The sequence below is a fragment of the Monocercomonoides exilis genome (assembly GCF_001643675.1).
Source record: "Monocercomonoides exilis strain PA203 chromosome Unknown scaffold44-821271, whole genome shotgun sequence".
Classification (NCBI taxonomy): domain Eukaryota; phylum Preaxostyla; order Oxymonadida; family Polymastigidae; genus Monocercomonoides; species Monocercomonoides exilis.
The window spans coordinates 423,269-447,192 of record NW_027150589.1 but is presented as its reverse complement, the minus strand read 5'-3'; the positions used below and the strand labels follow the sequence as shown (position 1 = coordinate 447,192).

At 36.0% G+C, this 23,924-nt stretch overlaps 5 protein-coding genes across 5 annotated transcripts; 1 reads left to right on the top strand and 4 right to left on the bottom strand.

Moving 5' to 3' along the window:
- Window positions 1–1,789: 1,789 nt before the first annotated feature.
- MONOS_5721 (uncharacterized protein) lies at window positions 1,790–10,682 on the top strand (the record flags this gene model as incomplete). The annotated part of the gene is made up of 2 exons (XM_067875895.1): window positions 1,790–1,808; window positions 1,860–10,682. 2 exons carry the CDS (start codon window positions 1,790–1,792, stop codon window positions 10,364–10,366), a joined length of 8,526 nt encoding a protein of 2,841 aa, XP_067721945.1. The 3' UTR covers window positions 10,367–10,682.
- MONOS_5722 (uncharacterized protein) lies at window positions 10,565–13,937 on the bottom strand. The gene is made up of 2 exons (XM_067875896.1): window positions 13,819–13,937; window positions 10,565–13,745 (listed from the first exon to the last, which is right to left on the bottom strand). The coding sequence occupies exons 1-2, from the start codon at window positions 13,894–13,896 to the stop codon at window positions 10,863–10,865; spliced, it is 2,961 nt and encodes a 986-aa protein (XP_067721944.1). The 5' UTR covers window positions 13,897–13,937; the 3' UTR covers window positions 10,565–10,862.
- An 85-nt stretch (window positions 13,938–14,022) lies between these two features.
- On the bottom strand, window positions 14,023–15,853 carry MONOS_5723 (putative Leucine Rich Repeat containing protein). The gene is made up of 2 exons (XM_067875897.1): window positions 15,651–15,853; window positions 14,023–15,529 (listed from the first exon to the last, which is right to left on the bottom strand). Exons 1-2 carry the CDS (start codon window positions 15,781–15,783, stop codon window positions 14,142–14,144), a joined length of 1,521 nt encoding a protein of 506 aa, XP_067721943.1. The 5' UTR covers window positions 15,784–15,853; the 3' UTR covers window positions 14,023–14,141.
- Window positions 15,854–15,978: 125 nt separating this feature from the next.
- On the bottom strand, window positions 15,979–19,398 carry MONOS_5724 (uncharacterized protein). The gene is made up of 5 exons (XM_067875898.1): window positions 19,372–19,398; window positions 19,008–19,203; window positions 18,669–18,881; window positions 17,545–18,577; window positions 15,979–17,104 (listed from the first exon to the last, which is right to left on the bottom strand). Exons 2-5 carry the CDS (start codon window positions 19,201–19,203, stop codon window positions 16,165–16,167), a joined length of 2,382 nt encoding a protein of 793 aa, XP_067721942.1. The 5' UTR covers window positions 19,372–19,398; the 3' UTR covers window positions 15,979–16,164.
- Window positions 19,399–21,638: 2,240 nt separating this feature from the next.
- Window positions 21,639–22,421, bottom strand: MONOS_5725 (Rac2e, Rho family GTPase; the record flags this gene model as incomplete). Its single annotated transcript, XM_067875899.1, has 4 exons — window positions 21,639–21,800; window positions 21,853–21,966; window positions 22,029–22,310; window positions 22,407–22,421. 4 exons carry the CDS (start codon window positions 22,419–22,421, stop codon window positions 21,639–21,641), a joined length of 573 nt encoding a protein of 190 aa, XP_067721941.1.
- Between the last annotated feature and the right edge of the window lie 1,503 nt (window positions 22,422–23,924).

Genomic DNA, 23,924 nt, shown 5'->3' with positions numbered 1-23,924 from the left:
TATTCTTTCGAACATTTTTGGATCATCGTTCATCATCAACGTTTTGGAAGAGGAAATGGATTAGCATTCATTTTCACCTACTCAGAAGCGATAAAGGAATGATTGAAATGAAAAGGATTGCTTCTTCTTCTTCTTCAAACACATCTCAAACATCGTCATCTTCCTCCTTGCACAACCTCCTTCATCATCATAGACAGCATCAGAAATGATGCAAAGGGAATGATAATCTTGAGAACTATAGAGAATTCAAGCCATTCCTTTTGTGATTGAGCTGCTGAGAAAAGATATGGAAAAAAATCATCTTCTACGTCTTATCTGTTTTTTTGGATCTTCATCTTCTTCTTTTTCATTCACAGGAATGGAAGGCTCAGAAATCGGTCTGAAGGAACAGGCAGATTTGGTTGTGAATTTTTTGATTGGGAGGAAAAATAGGCGGAACAATGAGATAAAAGTTGTTCACGTTTCTTCGCTGAAATGGATCTTTTCTTCCCCTTCTTCATTAATGTCATCATCATCAACATCCATCTCTTCTTCTCAAACAGATCCAACTTAGCTGATCAATCAGCCAATGCCATTTTCACAGTCACTTGGGATGATGCCATTTCGCGTGTCTTATCTGCCTTCTCTGCCAGCCACTCCTTCTGCCTTCCCGTATTTTCTCGATACACATTTATCTTGCATACCTTTATCGCTTTCAGTTTGATTATTTTTGCAGGATTGATTTCACCAGCATGTAATATTCTTTGTTAACATTGTTTTATTTGATTGCATGAAAGAAAAAAAAAACTAATTTGGTTGATTTTTTGCAAAAAGGCAAATCAAGATCAATGTAAAATAACTTGTGTAAATTAATAATTTAAAAGTGCTTTTGTGAAAGATTTTATCAGATGAAAATTTCATGCAATCACATAACATTTGGGCCAAAATTTTTTGTTTTATTAATTTTGTTCCACACAGTTCTTCAAAAGAATTTTTTTCGTTTTTTTATTTTTTTTTTTTTTAATATTGCACGATAATGTAAGACTTATAATGATAAAGTTTGAGAAAACATTTGGAACAAATCGTTGTTTTCATCAAAAAAGCTAGTATTTTGTCTCATTTGGAATATCTGACCCTTAATTTATTATGAAAGTTAATAATTGATTTTTACGTAAATTTTGCTATATATGGTTTTATATTTGCAATGCTAATTTATATATTTATTAATATTGTTTTGATACTATTTATAAGAGCGTATCTGCTTTAAGAGAACCGAATTTTTTGTTTTTTTGTAATTATGATAATCAGCAAGCGATAGTGAATAATACTCAAAAATGCATAATTTCATTTGAAAAAGAAATTCAACGTAAATCATCATATGTTCGAAATTCCAATTAAACTTTTGTATTTGGTGATAGATTTTTTCTCTTTAATAAATAAAAACATTTATAAGCATTTACCAGCTATTGAAAATGAAGCTCTGTTACCAAATGATTCCCTCTTAAAGTGCATCAGTGCCATTTCACGGAAAAATAAAAAAAGTTTGTGTGTTTTTTTTTATTTTTGAATGATTTTTCATTCAATGAAATTTTTCATATTTTGTATTGTATCCATATTTATTCACGTTTGAGAATTTAACAAAACGAGAAAAATTATTATCATGCATGGGATCCGTTCAAAAGAAATTTTTTTCCGCTTCAATTTGTTATTTCCGAAAACAATCATTAATGTTCTTTTCTCCAAAAACGATTGCAAAGAAAGTAATGCAACAAAAATTTGTATTTCGTGTGTTGCCATAGACGGAAACGAAATGTTCGATGCTCTATCAGGTTATTATTTTTTTGAATTCTTATTTGAATATTTCAGTGATGTTTTTACAGGGCAATATATTTATCAAACTTTGAGCACAGATTTCGAAAATGACATATGGCCTTGCACGGCTTCGGAAGTTGCATTTAACTTTGAAGGTGATATTACAAAGGCTATTCAGACCGCTTTTGAAAAGAGTCAAAATTATTTTTCATCGCATAATCGCAAATTGTCATTGTTAAAGGAAAATGAAATCTTAATTCCAAAAGCAAATTTAAAAGATGAGAAGACAATGACTGATAAACAACAAAGCGAATTGTTTTCTAAAGATGAAAAATTGAATGAAAAAAAACTCGATTCAGATTCTGCTAAAGAAAATGATTCGAACGCAAATTTTTCATTCTTCATCAGATTTAACTTTTTTGAAGATGGCTTCAAGAAATGCTCAGTGAGCGAATCTTCGATCGTTTTTGCATCGATTGCTGATGAATGCAGAGAAAGACAAACAGAATGCGGAATGGAGGCGCAATCAAGTTCAGACCACTTGCTGTCATTTGAAGAAATGTTGGAGCATCTCGCAAAAACAAGACGTTTACCAGCAATTTCGCAATGCGGACCAACCGCAGCAATAATTTTTCCTTACTTCGAAAATGTCTTCTGCTTCGAAAAGCCGTTTTTTCTGCAGCAATCAGCCTGCAAAACAGCGCACATCTCTTATTTTTTGTTCCCAGACAGAAACTCCGAAAGAACCGCAAAGCAAATCAACACAGCGACTGAAGTGGCATTGCTGTACAAATCATTTTCAGATTATTCGTTTTCTTCTGTCAGTTCTTGTTTCAATGCGCCATCTGCTTTTTCTGTGCAGCCTTTGACTGTCTCGGTGCATTCTCCTGTTCTACTTGAAATACAGCGAATGTTCCGCAGTTCTCCTTATGTTCTGCTTCTTTCTTGTCTGCTGCTGGAACTGTCGTATCTTCGAACACACAGAACAAATCAGAAAATAAGAGGAAAGAATGCATCAGTGAAAGCACAGGCTGAAAGAGAATGCGAAAAAAAAGAAGAGAAACTTGAAAACATCCGCGAGCATCATGACGATGTTCAGAGGATAATCAAAAGAAAAGAGAAGGAGCTTGTGGATCGCATGATTGCTCAGGACATTTTTAGCGCTGCCCAAACACAGCTAAGCGAATCTGATTCAATTCTGCGTGTTTTATGTAAGGAATTAGACATTCCATCTTCTGAGTCATCCTCTTCGCTGCCTCTTTCTTCTGATGTGATGCGTCTCCTTGCAAATGCTTCAATTGCATTTCAGTCTGCACAGCTGGTGCAGGTAGTTGCTTCTGCTCTCCAATCGGCAGACGCAGTGAACACGCAGCTTCAGTTGACTCTTCTCAACAGGAAAATAAAAGAACGAATGGACAGACAACTTCTTCAGGAGCATTTCTGCGAGCAGAATGGAATTTCATCAGAAAATGAAGGATTTTCACTGCTGCTTCAAGAATTAAGAGCCGCAGAGATCAAACACGAGGCAGACGAAGCGCACATTCAAACATTGCAGCGCGAGCTCAGAGCAGAAAAAGCGAAAAATGAGAAGTTGCAGCTGCTTTCTATGGAGCTGAATGGTATCATCATTGACAAGTTCTCTTCGCAGCAGCCGGCTGTGCCAAAGCCCCCGCCTCCTCTTCTGGTGGAAGCGAAGAAATCAGATGGAAAGCGATCGACTCACAGAAAGAAGATAAGCAGCTTTTTATTTGAAAGCAATGAACTGAGCAATAAGTTAGTTAACTCACCATCAAAAGAAAAGAAGAAAGCAGATGACAAAAAAATTCCATTGGAAATGTCACAGCAAGATAATTCTATAAAGTTAAGTGCAAATGGAAATAGAGAGCAACAGGCAGATCCAACTGCAAGTGCTGACTGCAAAGAAGGCGAATTACCTTCAACCAATTCACTCTCTTTTTTTCCTTCTTCTTCTTCAACTTCTGCTTCTTTCAGTGATTCAGTGGATGCTCTGCCAGCAATTCCGCTTGTCACAGAAGATTTTGTAGAAAATGCCAAAGATACAAAAGAAGAGTCATTAACACTTCAATCATCATCGTCGTCTTCTTCTTCTTCTTTGAAATTAGATGAAGAAAGCAGCAAAAGCACAAGTATGAGTTCTGAAGACATCGCTCCTTCGATCCTTCCCCAGTCAGAATTAGATGAAGTGATACATAATTCTCCAATTCCTCAAAGTTCTTCAACAGAAGCATCTTCTCCTTCATTGCTTCCTTCCCAGTCTGCTTCACCTTCATCTTATTTTAATGATACTTCTGCTTCTTTGCTTGAACAATCTCTTCCTGATTCGTTGTCAGCTGATAAAGACTCGCAACAGCAATCAACTGCTGAAAAGGAAATTTTGTCTCCTTCTGCTTCAACTTCTTCTTTTTCTGTGTCATCATCCTCCTCCTCCTCTTCTTCTTCTTCTTCTTCTTCTTCTTCTTCTTCTTCTGCTTCTGCTTCTATTTCTGCTTCAATTCATTCATTCATTCCGACTGCATCATCAGCACGAACAACACTAGATGAAGTGACTCGATCTGTCATTCTGACAAAAAAAGCTGACTCATCCAGCCAAACAGAAGATTCTGCAGTGATTGAATCCAACTTGTTCTGCTCTTATTTCAAAGATGTTTCAAATACTTCTCAAAATGAAAGGCAAAAACAGTTCAAAAGTTGTTTCCGATTGAACAATGAAACAGATAATGCTTCAAATCATCAAGAAGCTAGAAGTCAGCTTGAGAATAACACAAATGATAAGCAATTGACTTCTTTGGCTGAATCAACTCCATTTTCTGGGGAACAGCCAAATGTTAACAGTATTTTTCTGGATGGTTCTGTTTCTGATTCTATAATAAGGCATTCGAGTTCTGAATGCATCAGTTATGTTGGCAAGATAAGACAGGGAAGCAATGCATTAGCTTCTCCAAATATCAAAGGAAATGTATCATTCCTTCATTCTTTCTCTCCTTTTCTTCTGTTGTCATCTCGAAGTAAAGCGCATATGGAAGCCAGCCATTCAACTGGTTATAAAAATAATTGTCATTTCAAAGACTTGTCAAACAATCTCACTGGCATTGTTGAAGATCACAGTTCAATTGTGGAATTCCCTCGAAATTGCATTCCTGTTCAAGAGAATCTTCTATCTTCTCCAACACTTCTGTTAAATTCTCCTTCTTTGAGTGCTCTGAATATTCATCCTGATCATCCTCAGTTGTTCTGCAGCAACTTGTGTCATGTCTGCTCTTATCACAGCAATTCTCACAATGCTAACCATTCAATAGATTCATCTTCAGACATTTTGTTGAATAATCCTTCTTCTCGAATGTTGGCTGATATCTTTTGTGCTGAATGCCTTGCTCCGTTCTGTTCTCGCTGTTTTGAGGCAATTCACTGCAGAGGTGTTCTTTCATTGCACACTCCGTTGCAGCTGAATGAGCTTAGCAGCAGACTCAGAAATGAGATAGCGATGTTTGTGGCAGACAATGAAATTGGCACAGAGGATGAAGCAAAACTGAAGATGATTACGAGCAGAAGAAATAAAATAGAAGATTTAATGAGTCAGATATGCAAAGAAAATAAGAAAGTTATAAAAAAAGAGGATGGTATTCCATCCATTCTGAATGAAAGTGATGGAGATTCTGATGAAACAAATGATTTTTATAGTCCAACGAATATTTCTATTGGAAATGAGGCAGAGAAAGGGGATATTCAAATAGCAAATAAAAAAGAAGCTGAAGAAAGAGCAAATCTTCTCAGAGAAGATATTCATTCGAGGTTAATTGTCAATCAAAGAGAAGAAGAAGAAAAAAGAAGAGAGGAAGAAAGAAGAGAGTGCGAATTGCATGAAAAAGAACTTCAGAATGAAGAATTAGAAAAGAAATTACTTGAACTTCGGGTTAAATTGGAAGAAATGCAGAAAGAGGCTAAAATAAAAGAGGAAGAAAGAAGTCTGGAAAAGGAAAAGGACAATTTAGAAAAGAAAGAGATGATTCAATTGCTTCAGTTGGAGAGAGAAAGGGAGCTTATGATGAAGTCAGATTTGGAAGGAAAAAATCAACAGATGCAGTTCATTCAAATTGAACGGGAAAGAATTGTAAATATCAAATCGGATGAAATCAGTAAATTGAAAGAAGAAATTGAAAACTTGAAAAATCAACACAAAACGGAAATGGATATGAAAGAAGCAAAATGGAAGAAAGAAAAAGAAAGAATGACTTCGGAAATGAAACTTATCAGCATCCAGAAAGAAATGGCAACTAAAGATTTGCAAAGAGAACTCGATAAACAGAGAAGCGAGGAAGAAAATGCTGTGCAACAGAAAGAGAAGATTGAGAATGAACTGAAAGAAATGCAGAGCAATTCAAAGAGAATACAAGAGCAACAGTTAGAAAAGATTGAAAGTTTGAAGCAAGAACTGAACAAAACGAAAGAAGAGCATGAAAAATTAGCGGAAAGTTTGACTTTCAAAAATAAGCTACTTTCGAATAAATATGATGAAAAAGTTGAGAGCAGTCGCAAAAAAGAAGAGATGCTCAATCAACAGCTCGTTGTTGAACAAAGCAGAAATGCAGAATTAATTGAAAATATAACGAAGATTGAAAACGAAAATAGAGAATTAAATGATCAAACAAAGAGTTTGAAAGAACAGCATGAAGAAAAAATGGAAGAAGAAAGAAAAAGCAATGAAAAACTTGCGAAATCTCTTTCTGAACTTTCCGATCTCCTTTTGAAAGAGCAAGAACTTCACGAGCAAAAACTGAAGGAAGCAGAAGAAGAGAAGCAAGCAATCGTCAAACAAAGCAATGAGCAGCTCCTTTTGCAAAAGCATGAATTCGCAAACAGACAAAGAGAAGGAGAAGAAAAGTTTGCTCATCTTCAGCACTTGTTGAAAGTGGAGAAAGACAAATCTGTGGAAATTCAAACAAACCTGCTGTCAACACAGAGTGAATTGACTCAAATCAGAAGAGAACTCCAACAGGCAGCCGAAAAGCATACGATGCTTTCAGAAAAAGCAGAAACAGAAAAACTGAAAGTCGAAGAAAGCTTAAGAAAGAAAGAAGAAATAATTGCAAGATTAAACGATGATATCTTGCAGATGAAGCTTTCGACACAAGAAAAGACAAATAAGGATCTTCAGAATATTCAAATGCTTCACATGAAAGAAGAAGATATTTCGCAGCAACTTTTCACAAGCAAACAAATTGTTGAACAACTGAATCAAAGGAATTTTGAATTAGAAAATGAAATTCAATTGCAAAAGGCACAAAAAGAACAAGAGGTGAATGAAAAATGCTTGAAAATTTTGGAGTTGCAAGCAAAAATCAAAGAAATGGATGTGAAAATTAATGACTTGCTGAAAGAAACAGAGCAAAAAGAAAGAAAATACAAAGAAAGTCAAAATGTTGCAGAAAAGATGATAAGCACATTGAAAGAATCTTTACGCACCAATGAGAAGATGGCGGCAGAAATAGAAGCGAAAAAGAATGAAGAATGGAAAATGCTGCAAAAAGATAAAGCGGATGCGCATTTAAAACTGGTTGAGTTTGAAAAACAGATTGAGAAGGAACGAAACAGTTGGATAGCAAAAGAATTGGAGTTGAAAGGAGAAATGAAGAATATGTCGAGTATTTTGGAGATGAAAGTGAAGGAAAAGGAAGATGAACTTAAGAGAATTAACGAAGAATTAGTGAATGAGAAGGCAAAGTTCAAGAATTATTCAGAAAGCACTGTGAAAAAGGAAAATTTGCTTTTTGAACAGAAAAATTCATTAGAAGAACAAATCGGAAAATTGATGGCAGAAAAAGAGTCGTTTAAATCCGAAAAAGAAATGGAAATATCAAAAGTGAAAGAGATTTACCAACAACATGAAGAACTTGCATTCAAACAAGCCAACGAAAAGTTATTGAAAGCGAATGAAGAATTGGCTTTGTTGAAAGAAAAGCTGAAACAGAAAGAGGAAAAACTAAAATTGAGCGAAAGTTCAGTAAAGACTTTGGAAAGTGAGCTATTGAAAATTTCACAGCAGCAAAAGGAAAAGTTTGAGGAAAGCAAAAATGTTTTTGAGAGTGAGAAAGCAAATTTGATGAAGAAAATTAATGAACTGGAACAAAGTCACGAAGAATCAATGAAGGAATATCAGAATGTTGTTAACACACTCAAAGAAAATGAGATGAAATTGAAAGAAGAGCATTACAAACAGATAGGCATTTTGGAGCAACGTGTGGTGGAATACGAGAAAAATGAATTGTTGCTCAAAAATGAGGCGCAGAAAAAAGATGACGAAAAAGAAGAACTTTTGAGAAAGCTAATGGAAAAAGACGTTTCGCAGCAGAAACAAGTGGATGAAGAAAAGCCAGAGGCAAATGATGTTGGACTGAAAAATAGAGAAAAAGAATTGGAAAATGAAAATGCAGACCTTCATAACTGTATTTCTATTCTTAAAAAATCAATTCAAGAAATGAAATCTTCCACAACTTATCAGATTGATGAAAGCAGCAAGAAATTAACTGAAATTCAAAACAACCTTCTTTATTCGAATGAAGAACTAACTAAACTTAAAGAACAGAATAAAGAACTTGAAAAGGAGTTGCTTAATGTCAGAAAAGACAGTGAAAAGAATATTGCAGAATTGAACGGAGTGATTGAGCTGAATGATCACACTCATAATGAAAAAATGAAAAAGGAAGCCGAAAAGCAAGAAGAAACGCAAAAGAAACTGAGAGAAACTCAAATAAACTTGGAAAAAGAATTGGAGAAGCAAAAGAAACTTGAACAGAGTCATATTCAACTTATTGCAGAATATGAGAAAAAACAAAAGTTGAATGAAGAAAAAATAGCTCGGTTGGAAAAAGAAAGGAAAAATGAACAAGAAAGATTTGAAGCTCAAATAAAAGAACTTCAAGCTCAGTTATTATCACTTAGTGATTCTTACAATGACATATTGAAACAACTTCATCAAACAAGTGAAGAGAATGAAAGGTCCATTGATTCTCTGAACAATCGAAACAACGAGTTATCAAAGGAAAATAGTGACTTGAAGCAGGAAGGAACAAAACTGAAAGATGAATGTGAGAAACTTGCTTCAAAGTTGACTAAAGAAGAAAATGAAGTACGTTTTCTTCAATCTTTAATGAGTGAAATGAACACAAACATGAAGCAGGCATTGAAGCAATCTGAAGAAAGCAAACAGCAACTGCTGAATTTGGAGAGTATTATAAAATCTCAGAATAATTCTCTATCTGACCAACAAAAGAAGCTGCAAGAATATGACGCAGAAATCTGTGAAAGCAACAAAAAATGTTCTCTTTTTGAAAGTACTAATAAAGAACTGGAGTTGCGTATCGTTGAAGCCGAAGATAAACTTCGAATTATGCAAAGCAAATGCTTCTATCTTCAGGAAAGCATTCAACTTGGCGATCTGCAAAGGCAAAATGAAGTGCAGTCAATGAATGAGCAAATGAAATATTTGGAAAAGGTGTGCAATGAATACAGAACAAGAGAAACACTGTTTTCAAAGAGGGAGAAGGAGTGGGAGATGATTGTGCAAGCAGAAAAGCTCAGAGCAGCAACGATTTTGAAGGAGAAAGAAAAAGCGGCTGCTGAATGTGCTGTGTTGGGTGATCGTTTGACAAGACTGAAAGAGTATAACATCCAACAGTCTGTTCAGCTGACAAGGGATTTGAGAGAGGAATGCAAAAAGCGCATCGAAGTAGAACTGGCTTTGGAGGCAGCGAAGGAAACAAACAAGATCTTGGCGAGTGTTTCGTCTGGTGCTGATTTATCTGCTCAATTGAGTTCAAAAAGCAATGAACAGAAAAGTGCACTGGCAATGTTTCAGTCTGGAAGTGATTCAGAATCGCTTCAAAGCGAACAAATTTTGGAAGAAAAAGTGAACACAAAAACAACTGAAAGAGAAAAAGCACTCATTGCCGATATTCAAAAGCTGAAGCAGCGTCTTATCGAAGTAGATGAAGAAGCGCAAAGAGTTCGAAAGAGGCATCTTGATGTTGTGATAATGAACTCACTGCTCAGAGATGAAAAACTACTTTTGGAAGAATCACTGAAAAGAGAGAAAGAAATTACGACTTTTGCACATTCTGTTTTGTCAGTCATAAAAACAAAGGAAATTGAACAGCACAAACAATTGTTGAACCAAATACGACAGCTTTCTATTGAAAACAGAAGCTTATTTGATGCTCTCACCATTTCAAATGATGCCAATCTGAAAGATGTTTCAATGTTGGTTGAGCAATTTGCTCAAAATGCACTCTTTCTGCAAGAATCAACATCTGCCAAAGCAGAACAAACAGATGACAGCACTTCACCAACTGATGAAGATAGTTCATCAGCAAACACTTCTCAATCTGATTTTTCTTCTTCCTGCGATTCTTGCAATCCATTTTGTAAGACTTCATTAGCCGACTCAATATCCTCTTCTGTGTCTTCCTGTACCTCCTCTTCCTCAATAAAAAATGAAAATGCTCTTCAAACTTTCACTTCAAAGAGGAGAATGTTAAAAAAACTTCTATTTCAATTTTGATTTATTTTGATAATTAGTCTTTGTAATATCCATGTAACTTTAAGCTTTTCAGTTTAATAAGTCCAATCTTTTTTTTCTGTTAAATGCTAATTAGAGATTTTCAACTGCTAAACCTCTTTTTTAATCTTTTTTTAAGTTCGATCCATTCGGGATCACTTGCATAATATTTGAGTTATTATGCTCATTTCACAAAGAGATTTGAGAAGTCAATCTGTCGTATTGTCTTCAAACAGCTCGTGAAGTGAATGATGCTTTTTCACCAAAAAATGAATTACAAAAAATAATTTTGAAAAAAATAAACCAATAAATATTCTTCAAATGTCATCTTCAACTTCTCGATACGCAAACCAAAATGAGTCTTTAAAAAAAAGAAAAGAAAAGAAAAATATTTGTCAGAATTATTCAAAAAATAACATTAATTCCTGTTTCAGGCAAAGAGGCAACTTAACATAAAATTGTTAACACTGTGAGGTGGAACAGAGAGTGAGGTGATTGCTCAAAAATGGAATGGCACATCGTCTTCGTCTTCATCGTCATCGTCATCGTTGTTGTTCGCTCCGCCAACGTCTGCATCGTCCATCCCGCCCCATCCGTCGTCATCTCCATCATCCATCTTGTTTTGCTTGCTCTCCTTCTCTTTGTTTTTCTCTTCTGTATCTTTGCTCTCAGACAAAGCAAATGAATCATCGTCCTTCTCCTTCTTTGCCTTGATTTCATTCTCAAATGTTGCAAGTGAGCGGCTGTCTTTGCCACTCTTCAGAGATTCATGTACATCGTCAGCCGTCTGCTGTGGATCGTCTTGTTCTCCCAGCATGTCTTCAAACGGATCGTCGTGGTATTCATCGTCATTCTCTTCTCCTTCAGAGGCATCTTCTTTCTCTTTCTTCGCGTTTGATTCTCCTTTTGCTCCTCTCTTTTTCACTTCTTCCAGTTTTTTCAGCTTTTCTGCTCTGTGTTTTTCTATTTCTTCGTGGAAGTGCTTATCCTTCTCTTCTTTCTCTTCCAAAAGAGCTAAAATAGTTTCTGAAACTTGTTTGACGTTCTTTTCCTTATCTGCATCATTACCTGCCTTTTCACTCCTCTTTCTCGGCCTTTTAGCTGCTTCTCTTCCTCCTTTCTTTGTTTTGTGCTCTTCCTCCTCCTCTGAATTATCGTCGTTGTCTCCTTCTTCTTCTTCCTTCTCGTCTTCATCAGCACTTCTCTTCTTCTTTCTGCCAGCTCCGCTCGCTTCGCTCTTGCTCTTTGCCTTCTTTCCTTTCTTTTTCGACTTTCTGGCTAGTTTTTCGTCATTCTCATCTTCTTCATCTTCGGCTCCTTCCTCGCTTTCCTCCTCTTCGTTCCTCCTCTTTTTCCTTAAGTTGGCCTTGCTTTCTTGCTTTCCAGAGAGTCTTGGCTTCTTCTTCCCTTCGCTTCCCTTTTTTCTTGATGGATCTTCATTCTCTTCTTCGTCCTCCTCATCTCCTTCTGTTCCTTCTTCATCCTTGTATTCTTTGCTTCTCCCTTTCCCTTTCTTCTTGCCTTCAATCTCCAATGTACTCTGACTCGCGTCTCTCTTCACAACAGACGGAGGTGATAGTGGAGGAATTGATTTCTCGCCTTTCCTCCTCTCTTTCCCTTTCTGCTTTTCTGAATCATTTGCTTTGCTGCTTTTCGCAGCATCTGCGGACGATGCACGCTTGCCCTCATCTTCGCTCTTTCCTCTGTCTTTGTCCTTCATTGGAGCCAGTCTCTGCAGATTTGTTCTGATATCTGTCGATGGTGGTGTAATGAGCAGTGACTTCGAGTTCTCTGATGCATAAATCCCTTCTCCTTGTCCTCCTGGTGAATAAAGCGCTCTCATTTGAGGCGACAGCTGTGGCGGCTGCTTGCCTTTCACAAACCCGCCACTGGCTGTGGTGATCTTCGGAGAAACTCCTCCTCCACTACCTCCGCTGAACAGGCCCATTCCGAATGTGTCTCTGCGGTTTGCTCCGGCAGCACCAACACCGCCTCGGCCAGACAGTTGAATGGAAAGCAGTTTAATCTCTCTTTCCTTCGCATTCACAGAAGCCTCCTTCTGCTGCAGCTCTTTCTTCAGCTCGTGTACCATCAGTTGCAATGAATGAATCTGCTTTTGCTGCCCTTTAATTGTGTTATCTTTTGTCTTCATCACTTGCTGAAGACGTACCTGAAGCTCTTCGATTTGCGTAGCTTTGGCTTCGCTTTGTGTAGCAAATCGAGGTTTTGCTGGGGAAGAAGAAGCAATGTTATATCCACCTCCAGACGATGAGGAAGATGCTGGTGGAGGGACATACTCATCCTCCATAATCTCATCAATGATCTCTCCGGCACGGCTGGGGTCAACCTCCTTCATCTTCATGCATAGGCGGCTGATTTGGTCGCTCATCTTCTCCTTCTCCTTCATCAACTTCACGTTCCGCATGTCGCTGTTCTTCAGCTGCTGCTCCACTTCGCGCTTGCCTTCTTTCTCCTTTCGCAGTTGGTCCTTCAGCACTCGCACATCTCCCGTCAGTCGGCTGATCGTAGACGGCTGCTTCTCCTCTTCGTCTTCTTTGCGCTGTATGATTCGTTGGGCGCTTTTCAGTTCCGACTGCACATCCTTCATCTCAGTGCGTAAGTTCTCCAGTTCTCTTTCTTTGTCTGCAACAACATTTTCCAACTCCACTACTCTTTCAAACTCAAACCCAACTTTTTCCATTTGCTTCTTTGAAAATGCTGCTTCTCTTCGTAGCCCCGCAATTATTTTCTTTAATTCAGCAGGATCGTCTGGCAACTCTGTTCCAACTGTAGACGACAGAGACGAAATTTTTCCAGTTCGTCGAGTCACTGGTGGACGAGAAGAACTTGAAGAAGTCTTTTTAATCTGAAACGCTTTCGAAGCATTAGGCACAGCTTTTGCTTTTGCCTTTGCTTTGACATTTGAATTTGATTTTGGTGTTGCTTTTGGAGTTACTTTATTTTGTTGAACAGGTTTTGGATCTGTTTGCTCGTTTGTGTTTGATGTATCTTCAATTTCAGCTTCTTTCTCCTGTGCAGATGTGTCATCTTTGCTCTTTGCATCAAGCTCTGGTTCTTCATCTCCCCATTCATAATCAGGCTCTGGTTCATTTTTTTCGTTATCGTCGTTTTCTGCAGGTTCAACGTCAAATGGGTTTTCTTGTTCTTCAGAATTGTCAAACGGTTTTGATTTATCTTCACTTTGATCGTTAAAGCTCGAATTAAATTCTTCTTTGTCAAATGAAGTGGATTTTTTATCAGAATTTGTTTTTGTTCCAAATTTTTCTTTTGATTCATCGGTTTTAAACGTTTCATCATCAGCATCATCGTCGTTATCATCATCATTCATGAAATCAAACGGATTCGAAGAAGTATTATCCTTCTATAACATGGCATTTAATCAACAAGAAAATAATATCTTTATAATTAAATACAGAACAGAAAAAAATCCAAACCTTTTTATCATCTAAAGAAAAATCTGGTTTTGACGTTCCAAAATCGTCATAATCGTCAAAATCATCTTCGTAGCTCATTTTTGCGTAATGTTTAACAATAAAACGGAATTCAACAAATTATGGTTTCTTTATCAATATTTGGATCAATATGAAAAAAATGATTGTTAATCTTAAAATTTTCCTCCATAAGATAGAAACAATAAATTTATCATTATACTTTAATATTGAAATTAATAAAAAAAATTGTTGAAATGATGAAAATTCATGATAAAACACAATAATTGTTGACTTTATCTTCTCTAAAAGAATAAAGTTAAATTTTTTCATTCCGCTCCTTCCTCTTCTTCTTCACCTTCCTCTTCTGCTGCAGCGGCTTCCTTTGCCTTTCTCTCAGCGTCTTCTCTTTCAAATTGTTTTTTCATTTCTTTTTGCCTCTCAAAAATCTCCTTGTCAATCTCATCCATCAGGCGATCTAAGTTCATTCCCTCGTCGCTGTTGTCCTTTTTCCCTTTCTTCTTCTTCTTCATTTTCATCTCTTCGAACTGTCTAATCCTCTTCTCCTCTTCGCTCTCTTCTCCTTGTGTCAGCAGAGACGCTCTTTCCACCCCGCTGACTGCAATGCCATCGATGTGCGTGAGCGCAGGCAGCATCCGAAGAATCGAAATGCGCAGCGTAAACAAATCCAGATGCGACAGCGCTGCACCGGACGGGTTTAATGAGGCTGTCGAAGAAGTTGAAGTTGAAGATGAAGATGAAGAAGAAGAAGATGATGATGATGAAGCAAATGTTGGTGGTTGAATTGTTGGTAGTTCTGAAGATGTATCTTCTTCGTTTCGCGTTTCTTTCAATTCTTCGTCTCCTGCTTCTTCTTCAAATGCGGTGTTTTCTTCGCCTTGTTCTTCTGTCTGTTCTTTCTGCTCTTCATTGTATTCGTTTTCTCCTTCAATTTCTTCGTTTCCTTGTTCAGAAAACTCTCTCGCACTTTCATCTTCTTCTCTCGAGCTTTGAAGCTTTTCTTCTCCATCTCTTTTTGTAAATGCATCTTCAGGCATAATTGGATTCCCTTTCAGATGAATCCTTCGCAGTGAAGGACACTGTGACAATGCACCCAAACCCGAAGGATCATCAATAGCATTGTATGACAGATCGATCTCCACAAGAGAGAGCATGCACGATAAATCTATCTCTCCTGCTGTTGTGATAGCGTTATGTGAGAGGTTCAAGTTAAGAAGTTGAGCGCATTTGGAAAGTCCTTCTAATGAAGAAATAGAATTATGAGAAGCATTCGCTTTTGTTACGTTTGGAGGAATGCCACGACAAGACTTGAGATTGTTGTGTGACACGTTTATATAATTAATTCGAGAAAGAGGATTTTCAAGTCCAAAGAGATGAGTAATTTGGTTGTGCTCAAGATGAAGCGTTCGAAGGTTTATGTGAGGAAAAGAGTTAAGGTCAAGATGCGTTATTAAATTATAGCCAAGATTAAAATGTTGAAGGGCAGGCTTAGCAGAAATGTTGGCAGATGTTATGCTGTTATGAGATAGATTCAATGAAAGCAATTCAACTGAAGATGAAGAAAGAGGAGTAATATCAGTGATATTATTGTTTGAAAGGTCAATATGTTTAAGATGTTGATATTTTGAAAGGCATGCAATAGAAGTTATTCCCAGATTACACATTGTTAGAACGCTATGTGCCAAAGATCCATCAGCTATTCAAAATTTTAGATAAAAAGAATTTTTGAAATCGAAAAATGAATTTAATGCGAATAAACAAGTTTTAAAACAAAAGATAAATTAAACGAAAAAGGATTAAGTTTAAAAAACGCAAACACGTTGTGTACAGCTCGCTTAAATGGGTTGCAATCATCTCAGGCGATGCTGCAGAAGGATCTTCAGTTTTTCCACGTGTTGAATTGCCTGACTTTGAATCATCTTTTTTTTCTTGTTTCCTTTTCGATGACATGTTATAAAAGTCACTTGATAAATACCAAAATCAAATAGAAAATTGTCAAAACGGATGAAAAGTCAAATATGGGCTACAAAAAAATCCACAAAAAACAACTTGAAGTTGAGAACAGTTTAAATTTCATCTTATTTTTGTGAATTAAAGCATCAGAATTTTTTTTTCAAATTCAATGTGAACTTTTGCTTAAAATTTAAAAAATATTTCAATCTTTATGCAATTTGTTTAATATAAAAAATTCAATTATATTTTTGATTTGTTTTAAAAGTTGTGAACAGCACAGTTGGGGGCGGTGCCATTCATTAGCCCAATACATGGCATAAGCTTCTATTTTGTTTCATTTCGCTCAATCTGTCCCATGATCCGCTGCGAGTCATTTTCCTACTGCATGTTCAGCAGAGCAGCGGCGTCTCTTGCATGCGAAATTAAGAGGGATGTGTTCTGTACAATTGGGTAGAGCTGGGATCGGTCCAGCTCCAACAGCATTCCTGTGATCTTTCCTGCCAAATCGCCATGGATAGGCTCAACTTTCGAGTAAATGTACTCGCCAAGTGCTTCTCTCTGTCCGTTCTCGTCCAATCCATTCAAATTGCTGATGTCAAATCCTTCTTCTGCTGGTGCTGCTGGTGCTGGGGCAGGTGCTGCAGCAACCACAGGCTGTGTCATCTGTGCTGCTGCTGGTGCTGCCGAAGGAGCAGACACAGCTGCGCCAGATGGAATTGTCGGAATAGCTGCTGCTGTCGAGTGGGCCATCGGATACATCGCACTGCCTGCGCCTGCAACTGGCTGCTGTCTCTGTGTGCCTGGATATCCTCCTTGCTGTTGCTGTTGTTGTTGTCCCATCGCTCTCCCAGCCATCTGGTGCTGCTGTGCCATCATCATCTGCTCTCTGCTCCTTCCACCCATTCCGCCACGTGGCTGTGCCATCGGCTGGTTCCTTCCGGTGCCATAGCGTGCCATCTGCCCGTCTGCTCTGCGCATTCCGGCATTCGCTCCATACGCCCGTGCATCGCGTGGCTGAGGTGCCTGTGAGATAAGAGGCATTCCTTGCTGTGCGCCTGCTCCTCCAGCAGCCATCATCGGATTCATCGCATTCATCGGGCCCATGCTGTTCATTCCGCCCATCATTCCCATTCCGCCCATCGCGCCCATCGCATTCATCGGCCGCGACTGCATCTGCCCTGCACGTGAGAAGAAGAACTGGTTGTCTCCTTGCATCCGGGGCTGTCTGCCGCGGAAGCTTGGCTCCTGCTCCATCATGTCTGAACCATACGGCATGTCGCTTCCTGAATAGCCAGAGCGATAGTATCTGAAGCGATCACTGTTGGAGGTGAATGTGAAATTGGGTTGATGGAATGGAATTGTAATTGTAATTGTGATTTGTGGTAGAAATGAATCCATTTTTTGTGGAAAGTTGAAGTTCGTTCCAATACAAAGATAAGTATTGAATGAGTACAGATGCAAATGATGGAATGAAGACAGTAAATAAGATTATAATATGAGATATGGTCAAAAATAAAAATACAAAAGATTATTATCATTAAAAAAATAAGATGATATTTATTAAAGCACACAATTTCATTTGTAAATATGTCATCAATTTTCCGGATTAAATGTTAACAAGTCGTTGTCAGCGGATAATATGCAACAAAATATGCATTGAAGCATTTCAATTCAAACAGAATTTTGAAATAAATAAGAAAACAATGAAATCACAATATTTAAAATGATTATAATAATAATAATAACTAAAATGCATACGAAGACTGTCCTTTCATCATTCTTCCGCTCTGCTGAGCTGCTGCCTGGCTCATCGCCATCCACGTCTGCATCATCTGAAAGCTCAGCGCCTGCTGGTTCTCCTTCTCTCTCTCTTCCTTTCTCTTGTACTGCTGCACACGCGCCTTCTCAATCCCGTGCGTCATCACTGCCTGCGCCTGCCTCTCGTTCTCCATAAACACAGTCGCCCTCCACATGCTCGGCCTTCCATCAACACTCACAGCAGAGGCTCCAGTAAACCTGAGCGAAGACACGTTTCCGTACGGACGCAGCTTCTGTCGCAGCGTCGCCTCTGTCTCGTCTCGGCTGAAGCCTGAAATAAACAGCCCGTTCGCGATAATACCAGAGTCGGACTGTGTTCGGGGTGCGCCAAATGGTGTGGCTGAAGAAGAAGAAGAGGATGATGAGGATGAAGCTGATGCCGATGCAGACGCCGACGCTGAGGCCGACGATGCACCGGGCGATGATGTTGATGATGTGGGTGAGGCCTTCTTCCCTTCCTTCACATACTCCACTGTCACTGATGATGACTTGATCTTCTCTTCCTCCTCCGCCTCAGCTTGCGTCTTCTCCTCGCCTCGTTTCGCACGCTCTTCATCTCTCTTCTTCATCAGCACAGCAACAACACTCTCCGGAAGAGGCTTTCCATTCATTGCTTCGATGCACTTTGCTGCACCTTCTTCGCTCTCAAACGTGACAAACGCCAAACGACGATCAGGATGTTGCATGTCGTCCTTCAGCATCAGCGTGCATGCACCAAATGACTTGCACACTTCCTCCAGAGCTGCCCCATCAGACATCCCGGTGAGTGGTGTGCCTTTAACTATAACATTCAGCTTGTTTGCTGCAAGAAGAGGTCCTTCTGACGAGTCGCTTCCTTCTGAAGGAGAAGAAGATTGATTTGCTGACTCTGGAATAACAAGTTTAACTTTAACATAGTGCTCTCCAATTAATTTGTCATCAATCTCTTTTTGTGCTCTAAATGCACTCCCTGGATTTCTATAAGTAACAAACGCTTTAAGAAAGCATTTATATATCAGAAAAGAATAAGCCCGTAAATGTCAAAAAAGTCTCTGAATGTACAAATACAAAATATGAAAAAATACATTGTTCTTTAGCTTCATTTAATTCTATTTTTTCGATTGGTCCATAACGTTCAAAAGCTTCTCTAACTTGATCTTCGCTTTCCCCATCCAATCCATCAATGGAAACAACAGTTGCTTCTTCAGCTGCTTTAATCTCAGCTTGATCTCTATAAAATTCAACATTCAAATCAACTCCTTGAATTGTAAGAAACTTTTTTGATACAATTGATTGAGCTGAAATTTTGAAAGTAATCAAAAATCAAAAGTTATTGGATGATTGGTTTAGAAGCAAGATTTTTTGAAATGAATATTTTGTTGAAAAGGTTGTTTTAAAAATGCTGTTGAAATAGCAAAACAAACCCATTTCTGATGTCTTCAAAACAATTCGTTGATGTACAACTTGTGACGTGGGAGAAGAACTTGTACTTTTTAAATAAAGAGGATTCATCTGTGCAATGGAATTTTCACCACATTGTGCTTGAATACATTGGACAATATCCTTTTCGGTGATACTTGAAGGAACCCTCAGTATGAGGATTGTTGAATTAGGCGCCATCTGCAATTGGGATAGTAAAGAGGTAATATGAATATATGGAGTTTGGATCCAAAATAGAAATAAGTATTAAATAACATAATGTTAATAAATAATAATAATAGATATTAAATCATTTAATAAAACAGTACAGATGGATCGAATAATCCAATAGAACAGCCAGTAGCAAACCTCTAAAAATGAATGATCTGATGATCTAACCATTTTTTATCAATTCAGTTCTCCTTAATTAACAAATGAATTGAATTTTTAATAGTCAGTTATGACATATTCGTAATGTGACAAATGCGAACATTCGGAGTTCAACAAAATTCTTAAACTTACAAATGAATATTGTTTTAATATTTATTTTGTTTTTATTGTGAACTTTTTTTAATCAACTGACTTTCAAACAACAGTTAATTCTTCAATCATTAAAATAACATTTATTAATGTTGACTTTCATGAAATTTTTCTATTTATGAAAAAATAAACATGTGATAAAATATTGGATTGTTTTTTTATCAAAGCTGTTCCCATTGGTACAAAAAAAGTGAATTTGCGAAAAATTCAGGAATTTGGTCCGAACTTTTGATTGCTTCATACCATTATTTTTTAACATTTCCATATATTTTTTTATAAAAAAAGACAGAAATAAAAAATCAAGAAAAAATGCTCGATTATTCAGTGTATTTATTCTTGAAATCATAATTTTTCATTCAGTATTATCCGTTCGAAAGGTTCTCTTGAATATATATAAAAGAACAATGAAAAGTGAAAAGGCCTATTATAGTCATTTTCATCTTTCATTCGGTTGAAACATTTGTTTTTTAAATGTTTTTGATGAATTTTAACATTTGAATGCATAACTCTTCTCAAAGACAAACCATCTTTGAAAAAACAGCACACAGAAAAAAGTAATGATTTCAAAAATAATCACACAAATCTTCTGCAACCAGGATTTCCTCTTCGTCTATTTCTTCAATTATTTCATTATATTCTTCAATCAAATCATCAGATTTATAAAGTATTTCATTTTTCTTTTCATCTTTGGACTAAAGTTTATATGAAAAAATTACCAAAAACGATGCAATCTGATTGGCAAAATCCTCTTTTTAAAATTCGTTTTTTTTAAAGAGATAACCATAAATGTTTCCACATCCAATTAATAATGTTTGTGTTAGTCTTATTCTCTTTGATTAGAATTCCTGCTTGTGGCAGACTTCCTAATGTTAACAGTCAAATTCACTCATTTATAAGAAAGATTTCAATTTTTTAGAATTGATTTTTGTGTCAATTAAATATGTGACCCAGAATTATTGGAATTGGTGCATCTTTGGTTCTGTCTGGTACTATCATCACAAATCTGTCACCTGCTCCTCCACATTCCAACCTTTTGACTCTTCCAGAAATCCATTCTGTCTTATTCTTTCTTATTTTATGGTATTTCAATCTCTTCCAGACTGCTTCGTCTATCTCAACAATCTTCCCATCTCCTCCGATTATGTGCTGATTTTTTTCAAATTCGCATGCAAGAGCACCTCATTGTACTAGCCCAATGTGAAATTGTTTTTCTATTCACAGATAAAAAAATTGAAACAGTCCAAATTTGTAATTTTTGCTAAAGATATAGTTAAACAAGCAGAGTAATTCCAAGGGGCTTTTTCATATTTTCGAATACTGTTCCTTCATGATCGGAATTCTTGAATTTTCTGCATCTTGGACAAATCCAATATCTGTATTCTTCTTCCATTCTGCGCGTTTTCTCTATTTTGTGAATTCTACATACAAATGAACTCCATCTCGCAGCACAGTGAAAAACGAATCCCAAGCTTTCTTTTTATCAAAATAAATTACGATTTTTTATTAAAATCGAATTATCATTAAAGATTCGTTGTGGCATAACCATGAAAAAATATGCATCTCTCCTGTCAAATGAAATACATTTTTCAATCAAAAAATTAACAAAACTATTATCAAAAACTGTTTCTGAACTAAATCAACATTTAAAAATAACTTTAATTTCATTCATACAAAAGAATATAATTAATCTTTAATTATAATTATAATTATAATTATAATTATAATTATAATTATAATTATAATTATAATTATAATTATAATTATAATTATAATTATAATTTTATTTTTTGCATAATGCCTGCTGCAGGATATAAACTTGATTTATGATCTTTTTAAAAAAATAGAAAGTTAATCTCAGAATATCAAATAAACAATTACAACAATTAAAAAAAAGAAAAAGAAAAAGAAAAAGAAAAAGAAAAAGAAAAGAAAAGAAAAGAAAAATTACTATACTTTGATAATTTTTCTCCAAATGGTTATTTGGAACAAAAAATACTCAAAGCAATAACATTCTAATGTATTCAAAAATAAATCAAATTCTAAACTTTAAAATAATTGCAAAAACGCTCTAAAATGGAACAAATGAATAATGTCATTCATAATATAGTGCATTTGCCGCTCTTCTTTGTCTCTTGTTGTTGATTTTTCTTTAGAACATAATGAGCAGCCAATTCAAATACTTTTGACAAATTTTGCTGTGCTTTTGCAGAGCATTCAACGTACGCTGTTAACCCTAAACGTTCAACCATTTGCTCAGCCTAAATTATGAAGAAGAAATAAATTTATAAAAAGAAATAAAGGAAAACAAACATCTTCCGTCTGAACCAACTTTACACCTTCTGGAGGGGATTCTCGCAAATCTGCCTTTGTTCCCACAATGATAACTGGAATTCCTTCGATAAATTTCTTTATTTCAGGGATGTACTGAATTTTCAATCAAAAATATTTTTTTCCTCTGAAACAAGCAAAAAAAAAAAAAAAAATACTTTCACTTCAACATTTTGAAAAGAAACTGGATCGGAAATTGAAAAGAAAATTATAAAAACATCAGCATCAGGGAAGCCAAGAGATTTCAATCTATCGTATTCTTCTTTTCCAGCTGAATCCCAAAAGTTAAGATGCACTGTCTTTCCATCCACAACTTGTTGTGATTCATAGTAATCAAAAACAGTTGCTATATAGTCATCTGGAAGCTTCAATTTCCTGTATGATGTTAGCACGTCCGTCTTTTCAGAACTTGCATCCCCAATAAGAACACAGTTAATATTCTGGAAAATAATCAAAAATTTGTGATATTTCGAAATTGTTTAAAAAAAAATTTATAAAAATTAAAAAAACAGGTGTAATGATTTCGCTCTTCAAACAGTAACATCAGACATATTATCGATGTCAGAATCAAAGAAAATGCAAATTCAAAATTCCTTCAGATAAGAATGGAAATCAATTGGTTTTATTGATCAAAAAATATATATATGCAAAGAGAATGTTAAAAAGGGGTGAAAAAAATTTTAGAAATATCAATATTAATTTGCAGTTAAAAGATGGATAATAAATAGGAAAATGACGTGTTTGCATCTGAATATGTTGTTCGCTCAAGTCAAAATCACATTTTAATTCCAAATACAGGATTTCGAGGAAAGATTATTTTATATTTTTGCGTTTGTTATTATTGTTATTTAAATATTTCTTCATTCAAGGTTCATGAAATTGATAGAAATCATTGGAACATCTCTTGCCATAATAAAATAATATATGAAATAGCCAATTATCAAAAACTAATCAAAATTCGCAACTGTATTTATGAACGTTATTGCATCATTTTGGGGAAAAAATATTCATTTCTTTTTGTTTGTGTAGAATTTGTATTTTTGGATGAAGAATTTCCAGCAATCTCGATGAATCATTTTCTTTTGCGATGAAACTTTTGTATCTCCGCGGTTTGGGAAATACCTGTTAGTGAAAAAGAGTTGAAGTGCAGCTTTGTATTTATTTATGAGTATATTTTTGAAAATTTGTCTGTAGACTGTTTTTGTATTATTTTCAGTGCAGCAAGCAGAAATGAATGGAAATGAATATAAGCTGGATATCTCACTATCCAGACAGAATATCGAGTTGGGACAGCAGATTCATAAGGGAAGTGTGCATGATAAAGAGATTTGGATTGATATTGGAGATTGAAAAATTTGACGAAAAACAGAATTCTTTTAAATGTGAAAGATTGAATTGAAAAGAAAAATATTAATTTTTCATTTTTCATAAGTTCCAGAAAACGAAACAGTTGAAGAGAGAAAAGACCTTTTGAAAGGGCGGTTGAAGAATCAGCTACGAAAACTTTGAAACGGAATGACAGGAAAGAAATTTTAGTTTTTTATAATAGAAATTAGAAATCTCAATGAATTCTTCAACCATCAAAACCAAAATTCTATTTTATATGTCTTTGATTTTTGAGATTGCAAAAGAATTGTTTTTGAAAGGAAAACAAGAAATTTTTATTGATGTTTGGAAATTCTATGAAATCTATTCTCATGCAATTTCTACCGTTGACAAATGGAAAAATAATTTCATCTTTTCCTCATTCAGCAGCGATGCAACATTCATTAACTTTATAGTAAATGCACATCAAAATCATCATCTTTGTCATTTCAGTCAAACTGTCTGACGGCTGCATTTCTTGATATTCCCTCATTTTTTTTCCGACTCTATTTCAATTCATTCACTTTCATTTGAGCAATTAGCCTTTATCCAGCACAGGGCGATGTGTTTGCCTCGATTTCTGCACGTTTCCGAGAAGTTTATCAATATAACATATATAATAATAATATTGTGCACTGCAATTTTCAGAGGTTCGCAATTGATGCAATAAACACAAGAAATTCTTTTCA